Here is a 17,052-nt window from a genome sequence, read left to right as displayed (position 1 = left end):
AAACCCTGTCTCGGAAAAAAAAAAAAAAAAAAAAAAATCATGTGTCACCCTGGCTGTCCTGAAAACTAGGCCTGTAGACCAGGCTGGGCCTCAAACTCACTGATCCACCTGCCTCTGCCTCTGCCTCTGCCAGGATTAAAGGCATGAGCCACCACTACCTGGTCGAAAGAATTAAACTTAGTTATCTATGGATCGCATGTTTTGTGACCCAGGACACACAACAGATTGGGAAGTGCACTACAGAGATTAGCAATGGGTGGGGGGAGCCACAGAACCCCAGGAGGGGATAATGGCTTCAACCAGGGTGAAGGAGGCCACAGACAGCTTTCTGAAGGTGAGTCTGAAGGACTGACCAGGGTTCCAACATTCATTTTGTAGGCACGAAAGTCACACCGGGTGCCTCTTAGAAGCCACAAGTTACCTGCCATCTGATGGTCACCACCTTCACCACTCCCCCACCCCACCCCAAATCCTATCATTCATTTTTGCTGTCACCTGTTTGTCAGACTTTACACACCCAGAAAAAGCACGCATATTCTGCAGACAGCCAAAGAGACTGAGAGGAACAAGGATCCAATGGCAAAATTCAAAGCAGGATGAAAAATAAATGGGGGAGGGGGAAGAAAAGTACATGGGGAGCCATCCAGGTGCCAGAGGCGGGGTCTGTAAGCTAGCCCCCTCCCCACGATATTCCTCAACGCCCCCACACAATCTACTCATCCTTTTCAGCAACATTTGCCGACTAGCCTTTCTGCCCCTGCAAACAGCAGCCTGACTGGGACCTTTAAATTGGGAAACTGCTTCATCATGTTCTGCTTCGCAACGGAAAACTAGAGACTCCCTTCCCCCTCCTCCCTAGTGCACTCTCCTTCCAGTAAAACGTGGTTAAAGGGACCGCGCCACCGCCACCGCTTCCCCTAGCTGCAGGGTCAGCTGCAGGGGCTGGGGATGAAACAGAGGGCAAGGAAACAGGGGCGGGCAGAGGTCTCATTTAGGAATCTGCCCATTCCTGTCCCGGGCACCCCTCCGAAGAGAAAAACCACAGTAAACTGGGGTTCAGTGGGGGCTTAAGGTAATTGCCTGGGAGAGGCTCTGATCTGAAGCCGTCTACACGGGTTCCCAGAGCTTGTCAGTGGACCCCGGAGTGGGGTTCTCTGGGCTCCAGGTAGAGGTTTACAAGGAGACCTTCACAGAAAGCGGGGCACTGGACAGGACGTGCAGGGGTGGGTCACTCACTTCGAGACCTCGCCGTATGACTCATCCATCCCTCCCCGTTACCGCAGAGGGGGTGATGCTCAGAAAAGCTGTGAAACCTCCCAACTCTGTGAGGCCTAGGATTCACTCTACCTATCTGAGGAGTAGGCTCTGTCCCTGGTGCTGAAACGATAGCGTCGCGGGAGCCTCCGCTAACGAGGCGTCTGACCGGAAAACCAAACTAAGAACAAGCCATAAAACAAAGCAAGACCGCAGGTCTGAGCCCCTCTGCCACTCTTTTACCTGAATCCTCAGTAGGGCTTATGAGGGTGGTGGACTTTGGTACTGAGAAACCACTCCACCACTTCCTGCAGAGAATGATGAGATGCCAATGGCAGTATTGGCTTATCTAGTGCAGGAAAAGGAGTGAGATGACAAGATGAAACAGAGAAAAATCGAGCAAGGAGAGGGAGAAAGACAAACTTCTCAAGTGAAGTGGTTTCCCCTCCCCAAACTCAGCCAGAGATTCCCCCAAGTCGGAAGCTCCTAGGGGTGCGGAGGGGGCTTGGTGTTGCATCACATCTCTGTGGTGCCCGACGGAAAACCAACCTTGGGAAAACACAATTTATACAAGGTCATCCGGCTAGCAGAGCACAGAGCTGACCCCACCCTCCACCCTGTTTGCTGGCCTTGGCTTGATGCCTACTCAGGGACCCTCTGCTTCTTTGCCGACAGTTTTTCCTTGCTGGGTAAGATGCAGTCTCTACTTCCAGTCTTGATCACTGGACTTTTTAAAGAGAGCACCAAGTCCCTACCTCACCCAGTGTCCCCTTTCTCCTCCTGCAGTGTTTTCCATGTTCCTTCAGGGTAGCTCCGCAGCCCATTCAAACTCCATGTCCCCTTCTCCTACGCCCAAGCCAGGTGTAGAGTTCCTTAAGTCCCTCCGGGTAGCCGGTGGCCGCTCTAGTATAGGGAACACTGCACCTCCAGCTAGGAGGTCCCCATTTATCCTCAGTAGCATCCATCGCGCAACCCCATTCAGAATCCCTTTCTAGATCTGCACTCGTCTCAAGGTCCTCTTTAACTATTTAGGGAACCCCGTGTTGCCTCTCATTGGGGTGGGGTGGGGGTCCTCTCATAGTAATCACTGCAGAGTCGCCTATTGCTTCAATAGGAAGGCTCCCTGCCCCATCAGTTCTGCAGTCCTCTCCCTATTTCGGGCGCCCTCTCTTATTCTGAGGGTCATATTCTGACCAATAGGGTCTTCCAACAGGCACCTGGAGGTCTGCACTTGTCCGCTCCGGAAGTCCTTCACTTCTTGGTCTGACCTCGGGAGGCTCCACTGAAGATGCGATGCGACGATTCCGCTGCACTCCTGGGTCCCTCACCCCACCCCGCCCCGCCCCTCTCACTGCGGCGGAGCCGGTCGGCCCCGGGCCGCGGGGGAGGAGGTGGAGAGGGCGGGGCCCTCCCTCCCAGCCCCCCACTGCTGAGGGGCCGGACCCGGCCACCGCGGGTATAAAAGAGCCGGCGTCCCGGAGCTGCCGCAGTGCTGCCCGCCCCGTCCCGGCCCCGCACTCCCGCTCCGCCGGCGGCCGCACCTGCTCCGGCCATGATGAGCTTCGGCGGCGCCGATGCGCTGCTGGGCGCCCCGTTCGCGCCGCTGCACGGAGGAGGCAGCATGCACTATGCGCTGGGCCGGAAGACAGGCACCGGCGGTACGCGCTCCGCGGCCGGCTCCTCCAGCGGCTTCCACTCGTGGGCGCGGACGTCCGTGAGCTCCGTGTCCGTCTCGCCCAGCCGCTTCCGCGGCGCCGGGGCCGCCTCGAGCACCGACTCCCTAGACACACTAAGCAACGGGCCGGAGGGCTGCGTGGTGGCGGCGGCGGCGGCGCGCAGTGAGAAGGAGCAGCTGCAGGCTCTGAACGACCGCTTCGCAGGCTACATCGACAAGGTGAGGCAGCTGGAGGCGCACAACCGCAGCCTGGAGGGCGAGGCGGCGGCGCTGCGGCAGCAGCAAGCCGGCCGAGCCGCCATGGGCGAGCTGTACGAGCGCGAGGTGCGCGAGATGCGCGGCGCCGTGCTGCGCCTCGGGGCGGCGCGCGGCCAGCTGCGCCTGGAGCAGGAGCACCTGCTGGAGGACATCGCGCACGTGCGACAGCGGCTGGACGAGGAGGCCCGGCAACGCGAAGAGGCCGAGGCGGCGGCTCGCGCCCTAGCGCGCTTCGCGCAGGAGGCGGAAGCGGCGCGCGTGGAGCTGCAGAAGAAGGCGCAGGCGCTGCAGGAGGAGTGCGGCTACCTGCGGCGCCACCACCAGGAGGAGGTGGGCGAGCTGCTCGGTCAGATCCAGGGCTGCGGTGCCGCGCAGGCGCAGGCGCAGGCCGAGGCGCGGGACGCCCTCAAATGCGATGTGACGTCGGCGCTGCGGGAGATCCGCGCGCAGCTCGAAGGCCATGCGGTGCAGAGCACGCTGCAATCGGAGGAGTGGTTCCGAGGTGCGCGGGAGCGCGGGGTGGGAAGGGGTGGCCCTCTCCTGGAGGGGCAGTGAGGAGCCTGTGGGTTCACCAACGGTCATGATAGAGGGACTCCTAGAGTAGCTGGAGCCTCTGCAAAGTGCATGCCACCCCAAAACGCAGCGGTTTTACTCTGGCCCCTCTTTGGGGCGCCCTAACCCTGGGTTTTCCTTTAGTTGCCGCCCTCCACATTATTTATGTCTGTATTTAAACTCCACTGCTCCACACACTGTTAGGCAGACCCCAGTTTCAGAGCGATCTCCCTTCCAAAACAGAACAAGCCCTTTCCAGACCCAGGATATTCAGCGCCCGCTTGCCCCTGCCAATTCTGCTCACCCTTTCTTGTATCCTGTGGGTGCAAGTGGGTGGAGCAGGAGTATTCTGCTAGCACCTACCAGGCTTCTCCGTGCTCAGTGCATAACACCCCCCACTTTAGTAATCTGCTGTGTAAGATGAAAAGAGCCATTTCTTTTCACGCCCTTTCTAGCCAGTATGGAACCAGCGTGTGAACCCGGATCTCATGACTGCAAGAGGCTGAGGCAGCCTGTGTTATTTAATACCCCCCCCCTTCTCGAATGCTAGGACCGCCCTTATTCCCAAAATTTAACAGGGGTTCTGAGTGAGCCTGACTGCCGTTGTCCTGAATCCCTGCCCAATAGCTACACAGTGACCTTGATCAACATTGGCCTTCTCTGGTTCTGGTTTCATTTGGGAACGGGATATAGAGTAAACTGGGCTTCTTAGTCTCCGCTGCAGAATCCTTCCTGAAATCTGTCTATAAACTGGAGGCAATCGCAGGGCGTCGCCGCGTTTCAAAGGTATCTGTGATCCGTAATAGCTGAGAATCTTTACTTGAGTGCGTTTGAAGTCTTTGCTAACAATAGGGGAAGCCAGGAAGAATGGGGCCTGATCCTTGGAATTTCTCCTTTCACGCTCCGTGCCTTTGCAGTGGCAGTGAACCGTCCCTTCCCCCATCTCTGCAGCAAGGCGCCTCCTCCCTGAGGGGACCTCTTCTTTCCTCTTAGGTTTGCCCTTCACCCAGGTAGAGCATCCCAGGCTCTGTGTCCCCACCAGCTGGCCTCTTTCTTTCCACCAGGACTCAGCTCTTGGATGTAGGATGTTCACTTTCAGGAGCTTAAGTTTTCTGATTTCCACTGGCCCAGACAAGATCTGAGAGCCGGTAGCGGATGGGCAGAGCCCCACTTGCTGTGGCTGGGATGTGCTCGATAGAGGAAGGGACTGGCCTTGTGCTCTCCAGCGACCTTGGACTCTGCGGAAATCTGCAATGCAGTTACCATGGCTACATTGTAACTGATCACTCCCACAGCTTTCACAAGCCTGCAGACCCCACCTCAGCATTAGGCCTCATGCTAGAACCCCTCAATGGAACCAACCCCTCAGTGTGCCAGCCCTTTGTTAAGGAGCTCTGCCAGGACCAGTGGCTTCATTTTTTTCCTATGTGGTGTATGGATCAAGTTGAGGGAGACATAGTCTGCTTTTCAAAGCCAGATAGACTACTTTTGAACCTTGCAACTCATTAGCTGGGTGGCTTTGGGCAAGAGCTACTTAACTGTCATAGGATGGGTTGGATAAAACATCCCGACACCCAGCCGGGCGTAGTGGCGCACGCCTTTAATCCCAGCACTCGGGAGGCAGAGGCAGGCGGATCGCTGTGAGTTCGAGGCCAGCCTGGTCTACAAAGTGAGTCCAGGATGGCCAAGGCTACACAGAGAGACCCTGTCTCGAAAAACCAAAAAAAAAAAAAAAAAAAAAACAACAACAACAAAAAAAAACAACAAAAAAAAAAACATCCCGACACCCAGTAGAGCTTTAACCCATGTGTGCCACCTTTCAGATCTAAGCATTAGAACCCAAGCTCAGACATGCCTAACCCTGTGCCCTGATTCCTCCCCTACTCAGTGAGGTTGGACCGACTCTCCGAGGCAGCCAAGGTGAACACAGACGCTATGCGCTCTGCACAGGAGGAAATAACTGAGTACCGGCGGCAGCTGCAGGCCAGGACCACAGAGTTGGAGGCACTGAAAGGCACCAAGGAGTCACTGGAGAGGCAGCGCTCTGAGCTAGAGGACCGCCATCAGGCAGACATTGCATCCTACCAGGTGATCAGGGGGAGGGGAGGTTAAGTCACGTCCTTTCTTAGAGCAGGACCCTGGTCTCTGAGTCAGACATCACATTATTTTTGTTGTTGTTGTGTGACCTGGAGAGTTATCTGCCTACCTGAATTTGAAACTCCTTCCCTGAAGTTAAAAGGAGGAAAGCAACAACAAAAAGCCTCTGATTTGCTGGAGAGATGGCTTAGAGGTTAAGAGCACTGGCTGTTCTTCCAGAGGTCCTGAGTTCAATTCCCAGCAACTACATGGTGGTTCATAGCCATCTATAATGAGATCTGGTGCCCTCTTCTGATGCGCAGGTATACATGTAGACAGAACACTGCATACATAATAAATAAATAATCTTAAAAAAAAAGCCTCTGCTTTGCAGAGCTCTGAAGGTCACCAGTGTTGGGGATATAGCTCAGAGTTAGGGTTCTTGCCATCCTAGTATGTGTGAGGTCCCACGCTCCATCCTAGCACCTAATAACTAATTTACTGCTTAAATATAAATGCTCAGCATAATCTTGGTTAGAGCAGGCATTCTAGTCAACAGTGTCTGTGGGGGTGGCTTGGGGTTGGCTTGGGGGGGGAAACAGTCTTGGGGGGAAGGGTCTCTTTCTTAGAACCTAGTAAGTAAATGCAGTGAGTACAGAGATGTTGGAAACCCGGAGAAACACAAAGGAGTAGGTAAAAGGTAGCTGTAATGGTTCACTTTACCGCAGTGATTCTCAACCTTCCTAACGCTGTGACCCTTTAATACAGTTCCTCATGTTTTGCTGACCCCCCCAACCATAAAATTATTTTGGTTGCTACTTCATAACTGTAATTTTGCTACTGTTATGAATTGTAATGTAAATTTTTTTGTGGCCAAAGGGGTCCTGACCCACAGGTTGAGAACCTCTGCCGTAAGCCATGCCCCCAGGGAGAAGTTTCATCCGTGTTCAGTATGCTTCTGGGTACCCACAGCCTCGCCAGGTAACCAGAGAACAGACGCTTGCCAAGCACAGACACTTGCAGGTGCTTTTGGAAATAACGGAAAACACAGTAGCTGAGGAGCTCTCCCCCAGGGCCCTGTGTGTGATTCTACTCACGTGTTCTGCCACCGGGCTGCACCGCAACCCCGTCGTGGGGCACTCTCTAAGACGTCTGTGAAAATTCACCCATCTTTTCTGACTGTGCCAGTGTCTGTTGACAGGGTGAAGCTTTGTCCCCAGCCAGGTGGCTTGCCTGGACCTGAGGCCAGGTACCGGCCAGCAGATGACTTTTCTGATCTGTCACCCCCAGGATGCTATTCAGCAGCTGGACAATGAGCTGAGGAGCGCCAAGTGGGAGATGGCGGCACAGCTTCGCGAGTACCAGGACCTGCTCAATGTCAAGATGGCACTGGATATTGAGATTGCTGCTTACAGGTGAGATGGCCCTTGAGGAGCCTTGAGGCAAAGCAGAGCCCTGTGATCCCATGAAGAACTAGGCCTTCCATTTCAGGCTGTTTCATAGTCTGCCTACTTTTTAGAGACAAGAGTTTTTTTGGTTTTGGTCTTGTTATGTTTTGAAACAGATCTTACTATGTAGTCCTCTCTGGCCTTGAACTCACAGTGTAGACCAGGCTGGTTTCCAGTTCATGGACACCCACCCACCTCTGCCTCCCAAGTGCTGGGATTAAAGGTATGCGCCACCACAGTGTACCTAAAGACAAAAGTATTTATATTTATTTTTTTACGTGTGTGTGTGTGTGTGTGTGTGTGTGTGTGTACACGTGTTTATGCATGCTGTGGTACCTGTGTGAGGGCCAACTTTGTAGTCTCCCCTCCCACCTTTACATGGGCTCTGGGGGTTGAATTCAGGCACCAGATCTGTCCAGCAAGCATCTCTACCCATTGGGTAATCCTACCAGTAAAAGGTATTTCAGGTGTGAGCCTTAATCTTTTTTTAATTTTATTTTAAGGTGAGCCTTAATCTTTAACAGCTCAATTCTCTTCCCTGTCCTAATTATAGTACCGTATGTTTTACTGCTGTCTGAACAGCAAGATGGTTCAGTGGGTAAAGGCACTTGCTATATAAGCCTGAGGGCCTGACTTTGGTCACTACAATCTATGGTAGAAAGAGAGACAGATTGTTGAAACTTGTCTGTAACCTCTCATACACTATGGCACACATGCATCCACACTCATGTAACACACACACACACATACACACACACACACACACACACACACACACTAAAATAAAAAAATATTTTCAAATCTGCATCTTGAAATCTGCCATTTAAAAGAACAGTTCGGTGGTGTTAAGTACATTTGCATATATTTGCATACGGGTCTCCTTCCACCTCCAAAGCTGTTTTCACCATCCCAAACTCAAGCTGCACCTGCCTTATAGGACCCCTCACTGGCCTCAGTCCCCAAATTCTACTTCCCAAGAGGCAGAAATGCTGAAGATGACTTACCTTAACTACATTTTATTTGCGTGTGTGCACGTCTACATGCACACCTGTATGGAGGTCAGAGGATAGTCCAGCCAGTTGGCTTTCTGCTTCCCGCTGTGTGGGTCCTGGGAATCAACTTGCCACGTCTGTGGGCTTAACCAGCAGTGTGTTTATCCACTGAGCTACCTCACTGGCTCAGAAGTGACTTGTTTTCTTCCTGTAGGTGACTTACAGTTTAAAGTCCCTTCTCTACCCTGAACCCAGTTATTTAGAGCTTTGCTTTGGAGGGAAAGAGATGCTTAGGTAGTCAGAGACTGTTGTAGCCCCACCCTTTGGAACTGTTTAGCTCACTGGGCCTTCATTCCTTGCAAAACTGAATGGAGACAGCAGAAACAGCATCCAAACCATGGACTGCCGGGACCTCAGCCAGTCCTGTTCACAAGCTGACGTAGGTTCTGCTGGTCAGACACAGCGCTTGCTGAATGGTTCCCATGAGGAGACAGTCCCCAAAGATGAGGCATCCCAGCCATGCACGACTGACATCACAAAGGCCTCTTCTGCTTGGTGACCTTGGCTATGCATCTGGTTCTGGTCTCTTGCTTCTCAGTGCAGTGCACTAGTCAGGAATCAGTGAGCCTAGAGTCAGAAAGACAGGCCCAGGCCCTGCCCCAGGCTGCTGGACTAAGATCGGCAGTTTGACAAGATCCACGGAAATGTGTAATGTGTTTAGTTTGGAAACCACTGGGAAGACCCTCTACTTCCTCTAAGCAGGCCCCTTGCCAAAGCCCTTAATATTTATTATCTCACAGATACAGCCTTCTGAGGTGAGGACTCCAGAGATCACCTTTCTACCAATAAGGAAATCAAGGCCTTAAGGGTCTGGGTAGCTTAGATAAGGCATCATCTAGTGAATAGCCAAGTGAGAGGAGAAACCCCAAAGCATAGCTATGAAAGGTGACAGGACAACTCTAAATGTCAACATTCCAAAACCCCTCAAGCAGTCACGGGAAACACTTGTTATATTTTATTGTGTGTTTGCACAGCGTGCATGTGGAGGATATGTGGAGGAATCATTCTCTCTCTCTCTCCAAACGCAGGACCTCATACATACTGGACCAGCAATATGCCACCGAGCCATACCTCCAGATCTCCAACTTTCTCTTGAATTAGGTTTTTCTTTTCTGAGGGTGAGGGGCATTCAAGACAGCCCTGGCTGTCCTGGAACTTGCTTTGTAGACCAGGCTGACCTCAAACTCAGGCATCCACCTGCCTCTGCTACCCACCCCCCACTCCCACCCCCCAGTGCTGGAATTAAAGGCATGTGCCACTATGCCCCCTTGAATTAGGTTTTAATTGAGAGATAGTAAATTCAAGTTTTGTCAATGTAGGCATTTTCTATTGAGGACTTTTTTTTTTTTTTTTTAAGATTTATTTATTATGTATACAGGGTTTTTGTTTGCATGTACTCCTGCAGGCCAGAAGAGGGCACCAGATCTCATTACAGATGGTTGTGAGCCACCATGTGGTTGCTCGGAATTGAACTTAGAACCTTTGGAAGAGCAGCCAATGCTCTTAACCTCTGACCCATCTCTCCAGCCCCTGAGGACCATTCTTTAGGGAGACGTTTCCAGCTGTAAGCGGCAGTGCAGCCCTACGAGGGCCAGGCTTTGTAGGTGGCCACCAGAACACTTTGCTAAGTAGCCTCCATTCTCAAGTCAACAGCCTCCTGCCAAGTCTGTGACTCAGTGTAGAGTGTGTGCTAGCAGTGTGTGCTAGCATGATTCCATCCCCAGCACCAGAAAAAAAAAAAAAAAAAGTTTAAAATGTCTACTAGTAATGGAAATGAAAAACATGAAAGAAAGTAAAACCGCTGCCATCTGTTCATTCACAAACCCTGTCACTTAATGCTGTGGGGCTGCTGGAAAAGCAACCAAGGTCCTGGCGTTAGTGAGTTAACGCGTTGTCTCATTCATTGTCCATCCTGCAGAAAGCTTCTGGAAGGTGAAGAGTGTCGCATTGGCTTTGGTCCGAGTCCCTTCTCTCTTACTGAGGCACTCCCGAAAATTCCCTCCACATCTACTCACATAAAAGTCAAAAGTGAAGAGAAGATAAAAGTAGTAGAAAAATCAGAGAAGGAAACTGTGATTGTAGAGGAACAGACCGAAGAGATCCAGGTGACTGAAGAAGTGACAGAAGAGGAGGAAAAAGAGGCCAAAGAGGAGGAAGGAGAAGAAGAGACAGAAGAGGGAGGAGGAGGAGAAGAAGAAGAAGTGGCGACATCTCCCCCTGCAGAAGAGGCCTCATCTCCAGAAAAAGAAGCCAAGTCTCCTGTGAAGGAAGAAGCCAAGTCTCCAGCTGAAGCCAAGTCTCCAAGTGAGGTCAAGTCACCAGCTGAGGCCAAGTCACCAGCTGAAGTCAAGTCCCCAGCTGAAGTCAAGTCCCCAGCTGAGGCTAAGTCACCAGCTGAGGCCAAGTCACCAGCTGAAGTCAAGTCCCCAGCTGAGGCCAAGTCCCCAGCTGAGGCCAAGTCCCCAGCTGAAGTCAAGTCCCCAGGTGAGGCCAAGTCCCCAGCTGAAGTCAAGTCCCCAGGTGAGGCCAAGTCCCCAGCTGAGGCCAAGTCCCCAGCTGAGGCCAAGTCACCAGCTGAAGTCAAGTCCCCAGGTGAGGCCAAGTCCCCAGCTGAAGTCAAGTCCCCAGGTGAGGCCAAGTCACCAGCTGAGGCCAAGTCACCAGCTGAAGTCAAGTCCCCAGGTGAGGCCAAGTCCCCAGCTGAGGTCAAGTCCCCAGCTGAGGTCAAGTCACCAGCTGAGGCCAAGTCCCCAGCTGAGGCCAAGTCCCCAGCTGAGGCCAAGTCACCAGCTGAAGTCAAGTCTCCAGCTGAGGCCAAGTCTCCAGCTGAGGCCAAGTCTCCAGCTGAGGCCAAGTCCCCAGCTGAGGCCAAGTCACCAGCTGAGGCCAAGTCACCAGCTGAGGCCAAGTCACCAGCTGAGGCGAAATCTCCAGAGAAGGTAAAGACCCCTGTGAAGGAAGGAGCAAAATCCCCAGCTGAGGCCAAGTCTCCTGAGAAAGCCAAGTCCCCTGTGAAGGAAGAGGTGAAGCCTCCAGCTGAGGTGAAATCCCCTGAGAAAGCCAAGAGCCCTGTGAAAGAGGAAGCAAAGTCTCCAGAGAAAGCCAAGACTCTAGATGTGAAGTCTCCAGAAGCCAAGACTCCAGTGAAGGAGGAAGCAAAGCACCCAGCAGACATCAAATCCCCTGGGCTGGTCAAAAGTCCTGCCAAGGAGCAGGTCAAGTCCCCTGAGAAGGAAGCTGCCAAGGCTCCTGAAAAGGAGCTTCCCAGGAAGGAAGCTGCCAAGGCTCCTGAAAAGGAGGAGGTGAAAGCCAAGGAACCCCCAAAGAAGGTGGAGGAAGGGAAGACCCCAGCTACACCAAAACCAGAGAAGGACAGCAAGAAAGATGAAGCACCCAAAGAGGCCCCAAAGCCCAAGGTGGAGGAGAAGAAGGAAAAGGCCAAGGACTCTCCAGCGGAGGCCAAGAAGGATGAGGCCGGAGATAAGAAGAAAGCAGCGACTCCAGAAAAGGAGGCTCCTGCCAAGACAGAGGTGAAGGAAGAGGCTAAACCCAAAGAGAAGACAGAGACGACCAAGACGGAAGCGGAGGACACCAAGGCCAAAGAACCTAGCAAACCTGCAGAGAAGGAAAAGCCAAAAAAGGAAGAGACAGCGGCGGCCCTAGAGAAGAAAGACACCAAGGAGAAGGTGGCGGAGTCCACGAAGCCTGAGGAGAAACCCAAAGCGGACACCAAGGCCAAGGAGGATGACAAGAGCCTTCCCAAAGAGCCCAGCAAACCCAAGACTGAAAAGGCTGAAAAATCCTCTAGCACAGACCAAAAAGATAGCCAGCCCCCAGAGAAGGCCACGGAGGACAAGGCCACCAAGGGGGAGAAGTAAGGCAGAGACAGAGGAACGTCTAGAACAGCCAAAGAAATTCAGGAGAGTCCGCACACTCAAGGGTTGGCGTAATAACTTTTATTTCTTCCTTTCCTTCCTGTAAGAAGAAACACCGCTTAGGTGACGGGCCTGCCCTCACCTAGCAGGAATGTCTGCTAGGATTAAGTTAGCAAGAGAGATACCCTGATCCCTGCCCCCACACCCTAAGCCCTTGCCAGGTGATGGACAATCATGATAGCTTATTGTAGCTGAACGTGATGTATGCTGAATGCCACACACACACACACACACACACACACACACACACACGACTAAAAACTGCCCCCCTCCTTTCCAAGTAAGTGCATTTATCTCCTGTATGTACAACTGACAGATGGCCGCCATAATGAATGAGCAGTTAGAAATGCATTATGCTTGAAATGTCGTAACCTATTCCCGAATGCCTTCTCGTTTTCCAAAGGAGTGGTCAGGCCCTTGCCCAGGATGCTCTCCTGGAAGAGCTGCAGCAGGTGAGGCAGGGCACTGGCCCCTGAACCGTGCCAGGCGCACTGTCCACTGGTGTCCACTTTCAATTGCTTCCATGCAATAAAACCAAGTGCTTCTAAAATAAAACCGTGGCCGTTCTCACTTGTTCTCCTCCCCTCGGAAGGATAGGGGCAGGGGCAGGAGGTCTAAGATGTCACATCAGAACTGTGCCGGTAGTCTAGGGCATCAGTCCTCAGGATTGTCTGTGGCTCACCTTTGCCAGCATCACCCGGGAGGCTTATAGACCCACAGACTCCTGACTCCACACTGTTGACATCACAAGCTGAGAGGGAGGCATGGGGAAAGTACACACTTTGCCAAATCCCAGGTTACCCTAATGAACACTGATGCGGGGGTGCCTAGGACCAGTGAGCCCCAGCAGAATGTCACATGGTCCATAGACTCCGCATGCTAGATGCGTGGTACCTATGCATAAGGGGCCACACGTGGCTAATTCATCTGTTCTGAAGACTACGGTGGCAACTTTTCAACCATCGCCTAATTTACACTCAGTGTGCTTCTCTGGGCATCAGTTTTTTTTCGGTACTCATCCCTATTATGTTTTTAATTTTGAGACAGTGTCTTGCTTTGAACTTGTATTCTTGTCTCTCCAACCCAAGTATCTGGGGTTACATGCACGCACCATGACCCCCAGTTTTGGAAGTAACTATGGAGGCTATATGGTCTTGCTTGTTTCCATGACATCCTCACTGGTAAGTCCCCGTGTGGGCTGGCATGACCCCTTATTCTGTATGCTCAACATGTCTCCCAGGAATTTCTTCTGCTCCTGCCCTCAGCCGGATGGCTCTTGGCTATGGCGCCTGTAATTTCCTGCCTCCAGTCACGCTGGTGGTTGCTCCAGAATGGGATTTTACACTTGGGGCCAGAGTGGCTGATAGGAAGCTGTGGGCACCCATGCTTCCAGACCTATGGTAAGATAGTCTGAGATGCCAAGATGAACAGGGACGAGATGCCTAGAGAGCCCCATGGTGGACTTCCTGATGACCCAATCCGTGGATTTTGGCCATTCCTTGGAGTGATAAATACATCCGCTTCTTTACCGAACTCATTGGGTTATGACACTGCTTTACAGCCAGAAAGACTCTGAATAATAGTACTGCAACTAAAAGAGGCAGTTGTCATGCTAGCAACAAAACGATGATACCTCAGGGAGTGGGCGAATGCCCCCTCTCACCATACCCCAAAAATTTTGTTCACCATTAACACTCTGGTACCCATCTCCATCTTCCACAAAGACTGAATTATTAAACGAATGCCCAGAGCTGGGCGTGGTAGCGCACACCTTTAATCCCAGCACTTGGGAGGCAGAGGCGGGTGGATTGCTGTGAGTTTGAGGACAGCCTGATCTACAAAAGTGAGTCCAGGACAGTTAGAACTGTTACACAGAGAAACCCTGTCTCAAAAAAACTTTTTTTAAAAAAATGCCAAGACAGTTTAGGGTGGCCACCTTTAAATAAAGGATGCTTGTTTGCCACAGGCTCATGTATCCCAGGGTTACCTCTACCCTGGTATGTTCCTAGAGGACACCAATCTCTTGCCCTTCCTGCTTTCTTCGGCTAGAAGTATAGGCATGCTCCACGGTGCCTGGAAAATAACCTGTAGACTCTGACCTTTTCCCAACCTACTTTATTTGAGTCTCTTTAATGCTTACACCTCCCTTCCAACTCACCTACCCTAGAGAGGAGAGAAAGAAGGTTTATGGGAACAGGAGAAGTAGACCTTTTTGACCTCAGTTCTTGGAAGCGATTCTCCTGGCGTAGTTGTCAGGGTTTCAGCAGACCAGCAATTCAACCAAAGTTGCTGCTGGAACCTGGAACAGCAGCCGGAACCCAGAGCCCCAAAGCATTCTCTGGAGCAGTTCTCTTCTAGGGAGCATCTCGAAGTGGAGCAATGAACGGCCAAACAATATCAAGACCCAAAAAGCCCCAGATTCATGTTGTGGGATATGTGTCCCACAGAGTCTGTACTGGGATGTGTTTCAGCTGGCAAAACCCAAGCCCCTGCATAAGGTGGTTTGTCTTCTAGTGGATAAACATCACCTGTTCTCTCACAATTCTGTTCCCCATCCCACACTTGGGATCAAAACAAAAACATGTTTATATCCACTACATATCTCCCTTTATATTAAAAGAATAGGGCCGGGTGTGGTGGTGCACGCCTTTAATCCCAGCACTAGGGAGGCAGAGGCAGGCAGATTGCTGAGTTTGAGGCCAGTCTGGTCTACAAACCAAGTCCAGGACAGTCAAGGCTATACAGAGAGACCTCGTCTCAAAAAAAAAAAAAACAAAAACAAAAACATATACTATAAAAATAATTATGAGAATTATCCAGTAAAAGTTAGTTACAAGGACCAGTCCATTTGTATTTGATAATCTTGGAGAAGTTATTCCACTGTCTATCTGATCCTACTGAGTCTTATCATAGTGTCCAAAGTTTTCCTAAATCACTTCATTATAATTTACATTTATCAACCTCTAAACATGTTTTTAGGTCTTAAACTAAAGCTTATAGTAATACTATGGATATCTAGCCTTCAACCCCATCAGAGACTTAAGAAGGAAATATTATCTAATATGAAGGAAGTACAGGCAAACAACTCCCAAAAGTATAGACAGGACAGAGAGAGTTGACTGCCTGGACAGTCACAGGTTTTTCTCTATCATTGGTGCATCCAGTCTTTAGCCTGTCAGTCCAAAATATCTGACAGATTGTTATGTGAAGCAGGAATTTTGAAGGACTGGCCCACCTAGTCTCTGCAAAGCTGGACAGCCAGTTTCTCAGTGTCAAGCTTGATCACAGTTTGGACAATCAGTCTGCTATCAGCAGTAGAGATAAGAACAGTCCCTCAGTCCAGAGGCTGTTCTGCCACACTTGTTTCTTGATGCCCATCATCTTTATTGAAGTAGATGGGAGGTGCTGCCAGGAGCAGATGTTTCTCTGTCAGAAAAGCCCTTTGTTATTAAATGCCATATTATGTAGATCTCTAAAATGTTTGAAGACCATCTATCTATTTACTACAGTGCATAATCATATCTATCTATTCTATCTATGTATCTATCAATTGATTGACTTATCTATCTCAGTATATCTAAATAGACAAGCATTGTTTATTTTTAGCTATGCACTATCTGCTTAACCTTGAAAACATATACAAGAAACTAAATAAAGCTTCTTCTGTAATTAACTAAACTAGTATCTAACAAGACTACAAATAAGATTTATATACAAGTCACTACTAACTTGTATCTCCAACCATCCTGAACAGTTTGTAATAGTTAGCTCTCATAAGACTAGAACATTTTTAATGACACATTTTTAAATGAGTTGCATATGTACAAATACATGAAACAAACATTGAACAAAAATCTATCAATACATAATATGTACAATACATAAAACAAAAGTTGAACAAAATAATCTTAAATTTCTATCAATCTACAATATCAATGTAAAATATTTGAGGCTAATAGATTCAATAATCTCCCCTTTATCCTATAGTTCTGTATCCTTCCCTTTTATCCTTCCCTTTCCCCTAACACTAGATAGGATAGAAAGATAAGAGAGAAAGAAGGGTAGAGGGAGAAAGAAAGAAAACCCTAAATGTAACCTTTACTAACTTATACCAACCCCCCGAGACAATAACAAACATTGGTAACCCACCAACAACACCCACCCCACCTATTGGGAATGGGAGCATCATGTTCTCAAAATTACTTTTTGCTGTCTGGGCATAAAAACATCCTTTGGGTACCCTTAGAAAAATAAGATACTGGGCTGGAGAGATGGCTCAGTGGTTAAGAGCACTGACTGTTCTTCCAGAGGTCCTGAGTTCAATTCCCAGCAATCAAATAGTGCTTTTCAACCATCTATAATGTGATCTGATGCCCTCTTCTAGCGTGCAGGTGTACATGCAGCTAGAGCATTGTATATATAATAAGTAAATAAATAAATCTTTAAAAAAAGAAAGAAAGAAAGAAAAATAAGATATTGGCCAAGCGCTGGAAAAGCTAGATGTATCTGTTTCTGTCCAAGCCTTTCAGCTAGCCCTTTTAAAGTTGATACTTATGCAAATTCTTGAAGAAACAGTAGCTGAAGCAGTCTTCAAGGTTGAATCACCTGTGCTACCTGCTTTGTCTTCATTATTATCTGTTGTTGTCATTGTTGTTGTTTTGCTTTGCTCTGAAAATAAGCAAACTTTTACAAGTATTAGTATAGGTACATTTCTACATATGCAAGGTGTACAAATTACCTAAAGGTAAACATCTGCCCTATTTTTGAGCAGGTATAAGACATCAACTTTATACATCTGTTTG

General features: G+C 50.0%; 1 protein-coding gene across 3 annotated transcripts; it reads left to right on the top strand.

The window, feature by feature from the left end:
• The first annotated feature begins 2,735 nt into the window (after positions 1-2,735).
• Nefh (neurofilament heavy chain) lies at positions 2,736-12,805 on the top strand. Of its 3 annotated transcripts, none has more exons than XM_051165169.1 (6): positions 2,737-3,689; positions 5,628-5,827; positions 7,106-7,230; positions 10,234-10,907; positions 10,944-10,984; positions 11,039-12,805. In XM_051165169.1, the coding sequence occupies exons 1-6, from the start codon at positions 2,807-2,809 to the stop codon at positions 12,191-12,193; spliced, it is 3,078 nt and encodes a 1,025-aa protein (XP_051021126.1). In that variant the 5' UTR covers positions 2,737-2,806; the 3' UTR covers positions 12,194-12,805. The 3 variants fall into 3 exon arrangements, with proteins under 3 accessions (XP_051021124.1, XP_051021126.1, XP_051021125.1); XM_051165168.1 differs by having other exon boundaries at positions 10,944-10,997; positions 11,034-12,805; XM_051165167.1 differs by having other exon boundaries at positions 2,736-3,689; positions 10,234-12,805.
• The last annotated feature ends 4,247 nt before the right edge of the window (positions 12,806-17,052 follow it).

This window comes from Acomys russatus, chromosome 22 (assembly GCF_903995435.1).
Source record: "Acomys russatus chromosome 22, mAcoRus1.1, whole genome shotgun sequence".
Classification (NCBI taxonomy): domain Eukaryota; kingdom Metazoa; phylum Chordata; class Mammalia; order Rodentia; family Muridae; genus Acomys; species Acomys russatus.
The sequence above is the reverse complement of the archived record's forward strand: the minus strand, read 5'-3'. Positions and strand labels throughout refer to the sequence as shown.